This window comes from Myotis lucifugus, unplaced genomic scaffold (assembly GCF_000147115.1).
Source record: "Myotis lucifugus unplaced genomic scaffold, Myoluc2.0 scaffold_360, whole genome shotgun sequence".
Lineage (NCBI taxonomy): Eukaryota > Metazoa > Chordata > Mammalia > Chiroptera > Vespertilionidae > Myotis > Myotis lucifugus.
The window spans coordinates 402,499-416,853 of NW_005871408.1; the positions used below are offsets into that span (position 1 = coordinate 402,499).

Below are 14,355 nucleotides of genomic sequence, written 5' to 3' on the forward strand. Positions count from 1 at the left end.
GGGAGGACACTTTAGTGGAGAAGCAAGCAACAAATGGCTATCCCAGGAGTTGAAGCATGGAACAAACTGCCGAATCTCAGAGGGAAGTCTTGGGTGAGGGACTAGATTAGGGAGAGATTAACCGGGGAATTTATCTGCATATAGGATGGAGTAGGAAGTTCCAAGAATCTACCTCTTCACCTTGACAAAAAATTTACTGAGAGAATCTGTCTGTATATATAAAAGGCTAAGTGTCCATCCAACCAGTAGCTATGATATGCACTGACCACCAGGAGGCAGGCGCTCAACACAGGAGCTGCCATGACACGCACTGGCCATTTAAAAATAAACGGCACCACGGACCTGGCACCAACAAAGCAACACTTGGCTTCCCCCAAGGGGGACACAGGCCCCGCCACCACCCCTGAGCAACACCCCACCAAATCATAGCCAACGCTGCCAAGACCCCATGGCGCAAAATGCAGCCCACAGCCCAGCCCAGAAACAGTCACTGTGGGCGCCAGGTCACATAGCAACGCCTGGCTTCCTCTCCCTAGCGACTAGCCTCCTTGGAGTTTCCTCAGCCCAGGAACACAACTTGCTTTATACCCAGGTGCAAACATTTTAGGCTTTAACAAAATGTATGTGAAGCGTTTTCCCATGCCTCATCTCATTTGATCCTCACAGAAGTCCTGGAGTAGGTAGATAGGAGACTCGGTGGAATCCTATTTCCTTTTCATTAGCCAGAAAATGGAGATTTAGAAAGTTTAGAAACTTGACCCGACAGAAAAGAAGTAAGAAATGGTGGACCTTGAAAATGACTTCAGGTTTTCTCACTGTGCAGAATGTCGTCAAACACTGCTGCAGTTAAATTTTTTACCCTTTGTTTTCCCTGTGTGATCTACAATAATAATCTGCTTTATGTTGATGTTTACTACTGTGTTGCTGACAATTATCTGAAAGAGAAGTTGGGGTGCTTCACTGGGCTGGAAATAGTTTACATCAGAAAGCAGGTCTAATTAAGCAAGTTTATTCTCAATATATAAAAGGCTAAGTTGACTCACGCATGCATAATACATATAAAGCTCTTGCTGGCACCAATTGCAGGTGTGTGTTTAGATCTGTTATTGTCAATCATAAATTTGGTTGACATTTCTCTTATAGAGAAAGGGCGAATAGCAATATTAAAATATTTCTTCTAATTAATTTCCTTTCAATGTGCACGAATCCGTGCACCAGGTCACTAGTGTAATATAAAAAAGTAGAAACCAATAAAAATAAAAAAAAGATTATTCAAAGAAAAGAAACTCAAATAAATTAATATCTATTTCTCCATGAAAATAAAGGTAGTGTATTCATTAAACAAGAACAGGGTGCTATTTTTTAAAAAGAAGGAGCATCCATAGGATAAAAAAGCTTTTTGGAAATTAAAAGTGGTGATGAAAAACATAATAAAAGGACTGGAAAATAAAATTGAACAATTCTTTCCAAATCTTGAGCAAAAAGACTAAGAGATGAAACATCAAGTAGAAAAGATACTGTCCAGGAAGTTCAATATCTAAAAAATTAGAGTTCCCAGAAAGAGAGGACAGAGAAAAGAATGGATAGAAATCATCAAAGAAATAATTCAAGAGAACTTTCCTGATTTAAAGTCCACTGAGTGCCCAGCACAGTGAATAAAAATAAGTCCATACCAAGATACCTCATTGTAAAACTTCCAAGAGCATATCCAAAGCCTCGAAGGGGTAAACAGGACTTACAAATATAAGGATTAGAATTCATAATAGCATGGGACTTCTAAAGAACAACACTGAAGCTTAAGGACATAGCACCACACTTTCACACTTCTGTAGAACAGTTACCAGAATTCTACACTCAACTGAAGAATCAACCAAATGTGAGAGGAAAATAAAGATATTTTCAGACACACAAGATCTCAAATACTTTACCTCTCATGTATCTTTATATGAGAAGAATGAACCAAGAAAGAAGATATGGGATCCTGGAGAGATGTGCAGGAAATTCACAGGATGGAGATCCCAAGACAATAACTGCACAGTGGGAGTCAAAAACAACCTGTCCAGAATGGAACAGGTCAAAATGTTCTAAGAAAAATTTATTTAAGAAGATGAAAATGGTAGAAACTCAGATATGTCTGAATATATTGCAAGAAGATTATACATTTGGGTGGAAGTTTGGGGTTAAAATAATCATTGCAAGGAAAAAATGAGCAAAGAGTCCAAATAACAAGTCATTAAACCCAAGAGAAACAGCATTGATATTAAGGAATGAGTTGGGCCTCCAAGATCATAATATGGGGGTGGGAGTGCTCTGCAAAAGCTATTTTTCATAAGCTTTGAAAACTGTTTGACTATTTAAAACAGTTGCATCTATAAGTTTGATAAAAATAAAAAGTAAGTTAAAAAGAAATCCCAGGCTCTTCCAGTAGTCTACAAAAGCCTGACTTCCTCAGGCCCTCCCACATTCACTGTGGTCTGACAACCTCAGCCTCCTTGCTATATTCAGACACTCATCACCTTTACATTTGCTTTGTATCTGCCTGCAACGTTTTCCTTTCAGATATGTACATGGTTTGTTCATACACTTTCTTTAGATTTCTGATCAAATGTTTCCCTCAGTAAGTCCCTGCCCTCCTTGACCCCTCAGTGTGCTTTACTTTACACCATGGCACTTGATATCATCTGGCATTTTATTCTCTCCATTACTAGGCTTTGTCTTTGCTCTTGTGTCTCGAACACTTGCAAACAACCTTGAATATAGTAAGTGTATAGTACTAAATACACTAATTTAAAAACAAATTCACTGAAGAGGAAATACAAGTGGGTAACAAACATTAATAATCTAGAAAATTATCAGGAAAGTGCACATGAAAGCAATGGGATAATTTTGCCCAGATTAGCAAGAAATAAAAATCCTATATAATAAAGGGCTAATATGCAAATGGTCATCACACCATCATGCTGTAACGACCCATCAGCAGGGACCTGAGGCTGTGCCCCCCACCCGGTGGGGCTTGATGGGGGTGGGGCCAGCCGGGTCTGGGTCTCACATGATTTCGAGGCGTGCGCGGGTTGGCGGGCACTTGACTCTGGGTCCCGCAGCATGCCCCAGACTCTGACAGGAGGGAGATTTTCATATACATTTTACTAATTTTCTTTTATCTCTGACACTTCTATTATAGAGAAAGGGCAAATAGCAATATTAAAATATTTCCTCTAATTAATTCCCTTTTAAGGTGCAAGAATTTTGTGCACTGGACCACTAGTACTGATAATATCACTGGCAAGAGTGGAAAAGTAAACTGGTAGTCTTTTGGAATGCAATCTACTACACAAATATTTACATGAGACATAGATAGGCACATGCAAGGATGGGGACCCCTGCAGCAGTGTTTATAATAGTGAACAACTGGAAGCAAGCTCAGTGCCTATAAATAAGGACGTTGTTAAATTATAGCACTCACATGCTCTTTTAATAATAGGCAGCAAGTAAAATGAAGGACAGCTGTAAGTTCCACTGTGATTCCATTTGTGTTTCACAAAGTATAAGACCACAGATTTGTGATTATATATATTCCTAGAAAAACATCTAATTGCATATATTTCAAACTTTCATTTTATTGCTTTCTAGTTCTTTTCTTATCTATTTCTTGAGCATGTAATATGTATAAGGTATTGTCCCTACATGCTAGGAATAGAGCAGTGAGCAAAATAGAAAAAATGTGCCTGCCCTTACAGAGCTAATGTTGTAGCAGGAAGAAACAGACCATGAACACTAAACAATCAGATACATTATAGTACTCTGAAGAAAAGTAAAACAGGGTGAACAAGATAGGACTTACACAGTGAACTGGGAGGGCTCTTGCTATATTAAACTGCTGACCGGTGGAACTTTCTGCTCTAAATTTGCACTGTCCAATACTGTAAGCCATTAGCCTCATGTAACTGTTGAACACAGAGGAATGGGATTTTAAATTTTATTTCATTTCAATAAATTTAAATTGCCACATATGCTGATTGCTTCCATATTGGTCAGTGCATTTGTATGGGATGGTCAGGGAAACTCTCACATGAAGCAGCATTGGAGCTCAGACCTGTATGACGTGAAGGAGCTAGCCATGTGTTCCAACAGGACCTTACCTGTGTGGGTGGAGACCTGTACAGCTGGAGCAGAGCAGGCAAGGGTAAGAGTGGGAGGAAATGAAGCCAGAGAAACAGAAGGGGCCCACCGTGGAGGGCTTTTGTGGCTAGTATGAGACTGCTTATTCTGTGTGAGTTGGGACGCCATTGCAAAGCTTTGAGCAGACAAGCAAAGTGATCTGCATGTTTAAAGATTTGCTGGAACTGTTCTGATGATAAACAGTGGGGGATACGGCAGAAGCAGGGAGAAAGTTAGGAGGCTCCTACTGTAACCCAGACTGAGAGTGATAGTGAATTAGGGGGTAGCAATGGAAGTGTTGAGAGGTAGTCAGATGAATAGACAGTATTTACTGCTGGATCAGATGAGGGGCATAAGAGAAAGGGAGCTATCAAGAATGGACTTCAAGGGTTTTGGCTTGAGCAAATGAGAGAGGAAGCACAGGGTAAGAGAACATTTAGGGAAGGAATTCAAGAGTTCTGTTTTGTGCAGGGTAACTTGGAGATGAATATGTGGGTCCTAGAGCACATTGTCTGAAACATTGCTGAAGGTAGAAATGGCAGAACTGAAGCTGCCCTGCTTTGGGTACATCACAAAAAGGCAGGGTTCTTTGGAAAAGATGATAATGCTGGGGAAATAGGTATCAGGAAAAGAGGAAGGCCAAATACAAGATGGACTGATTCCATAGAAGAAGGTATGAGTCTACAGGAGCTGAGCAGGACTTTTGAGGGCAGGGCACTGTGGATACTACTCATTCATAGGGTTGCCAGGAGTCAGAGCCAACTCAGTAGCATTAAAACGTAAGTTGGAGCCCGGCCAGTGTGGCTCTGGGGTTGAGCGTTGATCTTTTTACCAGGAGGTCACGGTTTGGTTCGATTCCCAGTCAGGGCACATGCCTGGGTTGCAAGCTCAATTCCCAGTAGGGGACATGCAGGAGGCAGCCAATCAATGATTCTCATCATTGATGTTTCTATCTCTCTCTCCCTCTCCCTTCCTCTCTGAGATCAATTAAAAAATGTATATTTTTAAAAGATTAAAAAAACCACACACATTAGAGGTGCCCATAGTGAGTTATGACAAAGTCCTGAAAATAAGTGATGTTAAAATGAGAACTGCAGATGGGTTTCTTTCTAGAGAAGTGAGTAACAAAAGAGCATTCACAGATGGTGTTAGGATGGTCCTCTTTATGGCAGGGCAGAGCAAGTCACTGTCATCAGCCTGCTCAGCATGAAGATGTTACATGTCTTTAATTACACGTGGCTCTAAGATTGGCTAATTATTTCTTATTTTATTTTACTCTGTAGAATGGCTCCTGAACGAGTAAGGTCCCTATCACGAGTTTGTATCCCACTTGTTACTCTGCCTGATTTTGAACCACTGGTGGAAGCTCTGCTCACCTACCATGGCCATGAACCTCAGGAAATGCTCTGGCCTGAATTCTTCGATGCTGTAAATGAGGCCTTTTTGCTGTAAGTGATGTCCGTTTATCCTCTCACCCAACCTTGTTTTTTCCTTTTCTTAATTTCTGCAGTATGTTGGAAATGCAGTTTTCAGATGTTTATGTCTCAGTACCCACTTTATGTTCTTAAAAATTATTAGGATCCCAGTGAGCTTTATTAACATGTGGGTTATATCTGTCAATATTTACCATATTTGAAATTAAAAGAAAATTTAAAAATATTTTACTTCATTTAAAAATAACAAAAAATTGATTACATGTTAACACAAATAGCATATTTTTATTAAAAACAATGACCTTTTCGCTTAGCATAACACTCTATAGGAGCAAAATAAGCCAGTCAGAGAAGACAAATATCACACGATCTCACTTATATGTGGAATCTAATGAAGAAAATAAACTGATAAACAAAACAGATCCAGAGATATTGAAAGAGGCAACAGACTGACATATTTCAGAAGGGGGGGGGGGGTGGGATGGGAAGAGATTAAACAAGGGACTTTTATGCATATATGCAAAGCCCATGGGCAAACAGTGCAGGGAAGGCCTGGAGAGGGAGTGGGAATGGGGTGGAGAAGGTCAAAGGGGGAAAAAAAGAGGACATTTGTAATACTTCTATAATAATAAAAGCATAATATGCAAATTGACCGACCGGACGACCTTCCGGATGAAGCCGAGGCTGTGAGGGCCGAGGCAGCCGGGGCTGTGAAGGCCTACTCTTGCACGAATTTCGTCCATCAGGCCTCTAGTTCAATAACAAAGTTAAAGAACAACAATGACCTTTTCCAAGCAAAATGTTGTTTAACAAGAGTGGCATTGTTTTACATTTTTGTACATCTCTTTTATTGTCTAACTTAAAAGGAGGTAGCTGGGTCCTCATGTATGTTTCTGTATTCTGTTTGGTGTGATATGTTGTCTTGGTTGAAGTATATGAAGAAAATCTAGCCTCACACAGACATATAGTTGGAAAAGGCAGGAGTATTTAATAGATATCTCAAAACACTGGATATTCTCCTTGCAAACTTCACCAAAATTTGAAAATGGTGTGTTTTTTTTAAGTTAGTTGTAATGTAGAATATAAAATTGTATCAATGAGCTTTTTATACTGATACATTAAAAACCTACTGGTGTGTCTTGCACTGTTAGTGGGTTTTTGTCCAAGCAGGACATTGTAGCTCTGTTCATGGTTCATTGGGAAAATACTGGTTCATTGTTACGTAGATGTCCCCAACATTGACACGTTTTGATTTACAGTATCAAAACTTACATTAATTAATTTCTGCCACCACCAGTCTCATCAGGAATGTCTTTAAGTATTGGGAAGCTGTCAAGCTCATGTTGACAAAAATGAATTTTCCAAGATTCTAATTTCTTTTTTTAAATTTTTTTTATTGTTGACAGTATTCCCCCATGTCCCCCTTCCTTAGTTCCCCTCCACTCAGCCCCTACATCACCCCAGGCCTTCACCACACTATTGTCTATGTCCATGGGCAGTGCATATAAGTTCTTTGGTTAATTTTCTTAAATTTATCATTGGCTACAAATACTGAAGTTGTTATACTTGAAGTATTTAGTGTTCATTAATTTTTAAGAAAGATGTGCAAATACTCAAGTCTAAACAACCATTGTTTGTCGGCCAGCTATTCTTGGAAATTTCCATTTTAAAAAGGCTAGTCATCTCACAGCTCAAACACTTGTGCAAGTGCTTTTCCTTTAGACAACCATAATTTTTTTTTGTTATGTAACAGAAGTGCTTTATGCATACATTTTTTTTATTGCAGAAGGACCACCATCTTCATGTCACATAAGTACCATTTCTTCTTTGCAGTGAGAACATCTAAGTTCTCTCTTAGTGACTTTCAAGTGTTGAGTACAGTGTCATTACCTATAATCACCATGCTGTACATTGGGTCCCCAGAACTTACTCATCTTATACATGGAAGTTTGTATACTCTTTGAATAGAACTACCATTCCCCCAGCCTCCAGTCCCTGGTAATCATCATTCTAGTCTGTTTCTATGAGTTCAGATTTTTTAGATTCCACATAAAGTGATATCATATGGTTTTTGTGTTTCTCTGTCTGCCTTAATGCCCTCGTAGGTCTATCCATGTTGCCACAAATGAGAGGATTTCCTTTCTTGTGGCTGAATAATATTTTATTGTGTATACATATACATATATATAATATAGATATCACATCTTTTTTTAAAAAATGTTTTATTGATTTTTTACAGAGAGGAAGGGAGAGAGATAGAGAGTCAGAAACATCGATCAGCTGCCTCCTGCACATCTCCTACTGGGGATGTGCCCACAACCCAGGTACATGCCCTTGACTGGAATCGAACCGGGGACCCTTCAGTCCGCAGGCCAACGCTCTATCCACTGAGCCAAATCGGTTTCGGCAGATATCACATCTTTTTTTTATTCATTAATCCATTGATGGATACTTAGGTTGTTTCCATATCTTGACCATTGTGAAAAATGCTGCAATAAACGAGGGAGTGCAGATATCTTTTTGATAATTCTGTTTTCATTTCCTTTTTGTATAAGTATATATACCCGGAAGTATGATTTTTGGTTCATATGGTAGTTCTATTAAATTTTTTAAAATATTTTTTAATTGATTTCAGAGAGGAAGGGAGAGAGAGAGAGAAACATCAATGATAAGAGAGAATCATTGATTGGCTGCCTCCTGCACGCCTCCACTGGGGATTGAGCTCACAACCCAGGCATGTGCCCTGACTGGGAATCGAACTGTGACCTCCTTGTTCATAGGTCGATGCCCAACCACTGAGCCATGCCGGCCAGGCTATTTTTAATTTTTTAGGAATCTCCATACTGTTTTCCATAGCAGCTGCACCAGTTTGCATTCCCAGTAACTGTGCAGACGGATTTGCTTTTCTCCATATTCTCACCAGCATTTGTTATTTCTTGTCTTTTTTATGATAGCCATCCAATAGTCATCAAATAGAAGCGAGACGATACCTCATTGTAGTTTGATTTGCATTTCCCAGATGATAAGTTGTGTTTAGCACCTTTCATGTATCTGTTGGGCATTTATTTGCATGTGTTTTTGTGGAAAGGTCTATTCAGTTACTCTGCCCATTTTTAATCAGGTTATTTGTTTTCTATTGAGTTATGTGAGTTCTCTATATATTTTGGATATTAATTTGTTATCAGATATATGGTGTGCAGATATTTTCTTTCATTCCATAGGTTGCCTTTTATAGAAGCTTTTGCTCTGCATACATTTTTTAGTTTGATGTAGTCCACTTGTTTATTTTTGCTTTTGTTGCCTTTGTTTTTGGTGTCAAATAAAAAAAATCATTGCCAAGACCAATGTTAAGGAGCTTATCCTCTATATTTTCTTCTAGGAGTTTTATGGTTTCAGGTCTTATATTCTGTTCTTTAGTCCATTTTGAGTTGATTTTGCATGTGGTATAACGTAGGGGTCCAGTTTTATTCTTTTGCTTGTGGCTATTCAATTTTCCCAATACCATTTATTGAAGCAACTGTCTTTGTAGAGAGGAAGAGAGAGGGAGAAAGGTGAGAGAGATAGAAACATTAATCAGCTGCCTCTGGCATACCGCCTACCGGGGATCAAGCCTGCAACCAGGCATGTGCCCTGACTGGATTGAACCAGCGATCTCTTGGTGCATGGGTCACTGCTCAACCACTGAACTACACCAGCCGGGCTCAACTGTCTTTTTCCTATTACATACTCTAGGCTCTTTTTTTTTTTAACTTAACCATTTACGCGTGGGTTTATTTCTGTTCCACTGATCTATGTATGTGTTTTAATGCCAATGCCATAAGGTTTGATTATTATAGCTTTTTTAGCAATCTTTTTAAAAAATATATTTTTATTGATTTCAGAGAGGAAGGGAGAGGGAGAGAAAGATAGAAACATCAATGATGAGAAAGAATCATTAACTGGCTGCCTCCTGCACGCCCCACACCAGTGATCGAGCTCGAAACCCAGGCATATGCCCTGACTGGGAATCGAACCATGACCTCTTGGTTCATAGGTCAGCACTCAACCACTGAGCCACGCCAGTTGGGCAGTATAGCTTTTTAATAGAGTTTGAAATCAGAAAGTATCTGTTTCCAGCTTTGTTCTTCTTTCTCAAGATTGCTTTGGCTTTTAGGGCTCTTCTGTGGTTCCATACGAATTTTAGGAATTTTTTTTCTGTTTTTGTGAAAAATTGAGTTAGAATTTTGATTGGGATTGTATTGAATCTGTAGATTGCTTTGAGGAGTATGGATATTTTAACATTAATTTTTCCAATCCATGAGCGTGGAATGTCTTTCCATTTATTTGTGTCTTCATCAATTTCTTTCATCAGTGTCATAGTTTTCAGTTGGAATGTTCACCTCCTAGATATTTTATTCTTTTTTATGAAATTGCAAATGGTAATTTAAAAAAAATTTTTTCAGGTAGTTTGTCATTAATGTATAAAAACACAGCTATTGTTTTGTCTATTGATTTTATATCCTACAACTTTAATGAATTTGTTTATTAGTTGTAACAGTTTTTGGTGGATTCCTTAGGATTTTATATATTCTGTAATATTTTGTCATCTAGAAATAGAGACAGTTTTACTTCTCCCTTTGAGAACTGAATGCCTTTTTTTTTCTCTTTCTAATATCTCCAGCCAGGTCTTCCAGTACTGTGATGAATAAAAGTAGTGAGAGTAACCGTCCATCTTGTTCTTGATCTTTGAGGAAAAGCTTTTAGTTTTTCATCATTGAGTGTGATGTCAGCTGTCAGATATGGCCTTTATTATGTTGAAGTACATTTCCTCTACACCTGCTTTGTTGAGAGTTTTTATCGTGAATGGATGTTGAATTTTGTTCACTGTTTCTTTGCTTCATCTTTTCAAATGATATGACCTTTTTACCCTTAATTTTGTTCATGTATATCACATTGATTCATTTGCAGATGTTGAACCATCCTTTTATGCTAGGAATAAATCCTCTTGGTCCTTAAATTAGGTTCTTGGACCCAGTGTGTGTGTGTGTATGTGTGCGTGTGTATATTTGTGTGTGTGTGTGTGTGTGTGTAGGCTTCCTCGCAACAACAAGCAATTTTCAGACACCAACAGGGTGTCCAGTAATTCAGCACTATACACTTGGAGATTGCATCAGATTCCACAGGTAAATGGCTCAATGCTACAAGACTGCCCTCCACTTCAGATGCTAATCACAAACCCAGGTTATTATTTGTACTTCTGACCAACTGGCTTTAAATTGGGGGTTCCGCTGACGCCCTATAACTCAGGATACCAATCACAGGTCCAGGTTATAACTCATACTTCTGACTGACAGGCTATAAATCAGATGTTCCCACGACCCCTCCTTGGGTTTGATTAATTGGCTACAATGGCTCACAGTAAAATAGTTTCTTCAGAGATTACCAGTTTATTATAAAGGATATAACTCAGGAATAGCCATGTGGAAGCGGTGCATGGACAAAGGGTATAGAGCTTCCATGCACCTCTCCAGGTGCCATTCTCCCCAAATCTCCACTTGTCCACCAACCTGGAAGCTCTCCTTTTGGACTTTTATGGACGCTTCATTAATAGGTATAATGGATGCAGTCCTTGGCCATTGGTGATTGATTCAACCTCTGGCCTCTCTTCCCTCCTGGAGGTCAGGGGGATGGGACTGAAAGTTCAGACCCTCTAGTCAGATGGTTGGTTCTCCTGGCAACCAGCCCCCATCTGTAGGTGAAATCCAAAAGTCACCTCATTGACATAAGAAGAGACACCTTGACAGATCTCATCACTTGGAAAATTTCAAATTTCACTTGGTCATGGCCCCCACAGGTTCCTTGTCTGATGTATGTGTTACTTAGCAGTATATTATTGAATCTCCATGTCATTGGGATTTTCAATTTTTCTTTCTGTTATTCATTTCTAGTTAAATTCTGTTGTGGTCTGAGAGCAAACTTTGTTTGATTTCTGTTCTTTCAAATTGTTTAAGGTATGTTGAATAGCCCAGAATGTGATCTATTTTTGGTGAATGTTCCATGTGAAGCTTAAGGAAACTGTATATTCTGCTGTGGTTGGAAGAAGAAATCTGTAGATGGCAGTTATACCCAGTTATATGTCAATTATGGTAGTGGATTCATTTATTTGCCTTTGTGATTCTATTAGTTTTTTCCTCATATAGTTTGACATTCTGTTAAGCATATACAAGTTAAGGATTTTCATATCCTCTTTGAAAATTGACCCCTTTATCATTATTTAATGAGCTTCTTTATTGTTGATAAGTTTTCTTGCTTTGTTTAAAATTAATATCGCCACTTTTGCTTTCTTTTGATTCGTGTTAGCATGGTATATTTTTATCCATCCACTTACTTTAATCTATGTGTGTCTTTATATTTAACATGGGTTTCTTGTAGACAAGGTGTAGTTGGGTCTTGTTTTTTAATCCACTTTGTTAATCTCAGTCATTTAAAAAAAAATGATTGATTCTGCCCTAACCAGTTTGGCTCAGTGGATAGAGTGTCAGCCTGCGGACTGAAAGGTCCCAGGTTCGATTCCGGTCAAGGGCATGTACCTTGGTTGCGGGCACATCCCCAGCAGGGGGTGTGCAGGAGGCAGCTGGTTGATGTTTCTCTCTCATCAATGTTTCTAACTCTCTATCCCTCTCCCTTCCTCTCTGTAAAAAATCAATAAAATATATATTTTTTTTAAAAAAAAATTATTGATTGATTTGAGAGAGAGAGAGAGATCAATTTATTGTTCCACTTATTTACACATTTATTGGTTGATTCTAGTTTGTGCCCTGACCAGGGACTGAATCTACAACCTTGGTGTATGGGGATGACACTCTAACCAACTGAGCTATCTGGCCTGGGCAAATACAAGTTTTTATTTTGTCTTCAGGTTGTCCCTCTTTGATGTTCTTTATGTAGATCTGAGTTTCTGACCTATATTATTTTCCTTCTCTCTAAAGAACTTCTTTTGACATTTCTTGAAAGGCAGTTAGGTCTACTAGCAACAAATACTCTCAATTTTGTTAGCCTTTGGAAAATCTTTGTTTCTTCTTCACATTTGAAGAATAATTTTGCAGGGCACAGAATTCTACATGGTGCTTTTGCCCCTTTAGCACTTTAAATATTTCATTCTACTCTCTTCTTGCTTACATGGTCTCTGAGAAGTTGAAGGTAATTTATGTTTGTTCCTCTGTATGTAAGTTTTTTTTTCTTTTGGCTTCTTTCAGGATTTGTCTTTGTCTTTGATTTTTTTTGTAATTTCAAAATGATATGCCTCAGTGTAGTGCTCTGGCATTTATCCTGCTCGGTGTTCCATAAGCTTCCTGGAAGTGTGATTTGGTATTTGATGTTAATTTGGGAAAATTCTCAGTCATTATTGTTTCGAATATTTCTTTTATTTCTTTCTCTTTCTTCTTCTGTTACATCCATTGCATGTATGTTACATCTTTTGTAGTCCACATTCGTTGACTATTCTATTTTGGGAATTTTTTCCATCTTTGTTCTCTTTGCTTTTTGGTTTTCAGGATTTCCATTGATAGGTCCTGTAGTTCTGAGATTCTTTCCTCAGTTAAGCTACTAGTAAGTCCATCAGAAGCGTTCTTCATTCCTATTACAGTGTTTTTTATCTGTAGTATATTTTGGGGGATGGATTTCCATCTTTCTGCTTACATTATCCATCTGTTCTTATATATTGTCTGTTTTATCTATTAGAGCCCTTTGCATATTAATTACAGAGGTTTTTTTAAGTAATCATGACTAACATTTATTGATTGCTTTATGTTTCAGGAGATGTTCTAAGGGTTTTTCATATAATATCTCATTACAGCTTCACAACAATCCTATGAGGGAGTTACTATTTTTTTTTTAAGATAAAATAGGTATCTAACATTATGTAAGTTTCAGGTGTATAGCATCCTATATAATAAAAGGCTAATATGCAAATTGACCAAGAGGTGGAACTACAGGTCACTATGACACACACTGACCACCAGGGGGCATACGCTCAACACAGGAGTTGCCCCCTGGTGGTCAGTGCACTCCCACATGGGAAGTGCCGCTCAGCCAGAAGCTGAGCTCATGGTTGGTGAGTACAAGCAGTGGTGGCGGGATCCTCTCCTGCCTCTGCGGCAGCGCTAAGGATGTCTGACTGACAGCTTAGGCCCGCTCCCCCCAGGCCTAAGCCGTCAGTCAGACATCCCCTGAGGGCTCCCGGACTGCAAGAGGGTGCAGGCCAGGCTGAGGGACCCACCCCCCCAAGTGCACAAATTTTGTAATATTATAACTAGAGGCCCGGTTCATGAAATTCGTGAATGGGGGAGGGTGTCCCTCAGCCTGGCCTGCACCCTCTCCAATCTGGGATACCTCTCACAATCCAGGACCGCTGGCTCCTAACCGCTCGCCTGCCTGCCTGCCTGCCTGATTGTCCCTAACTGCTTCTGCCTGCCAGCCTGATCGCCCCCTAACCGCTCCCCTGCCAGCCTGATTGATGCCTAACTGCTCCCCTGCCAGCTTGATCGCCCACAACTGCCCTCCCCAGCCAGCCCGATCGCCTACAACTGCCCTCCTCTGCCAGCTTGATGGCCCCCAAATGCCCTCCCCTGCTGCCCCTATCGCCCACAACTGCCCTCCCTGCCGGCCTGGTCACCCACAACTGCCCTCCCCTGCTGGCCCGATGGCCCCCAACTGCCCTCCCCTGCCAGCCCGATGGCCCACAACTGCCCTCCCCTGCTGGCCCTATTGCCCACAACTGCCTCCC

At 39.7% G+C, this 14,355-nt stretch overlaps 1 protein-coding gene across 2 annotated transcripts in view; it reads left to right on the plus strand.

Annotated features, from left to right (window-relative positions):
• Positions 1-14,355, plus strand: part of FANCC (Fanconi anemia complementation group C) — a 255,904-nt gene that overhangs the window by 195,051 nt on the left and 46,498 nt on the right. For both annotated transcript variants that reach the window (XM_023764906.1, XM_023764907.1), the window contains one exon: positions 5,442-5,606. In XM_023764906.1, coding sequence (XP_023620674.1) covers positions 5,442-5,606 — 165 coding nt within the window. The remainder of the gene's footprint in view (positions 1-5,441; positions 5,607-14,355) is intronic.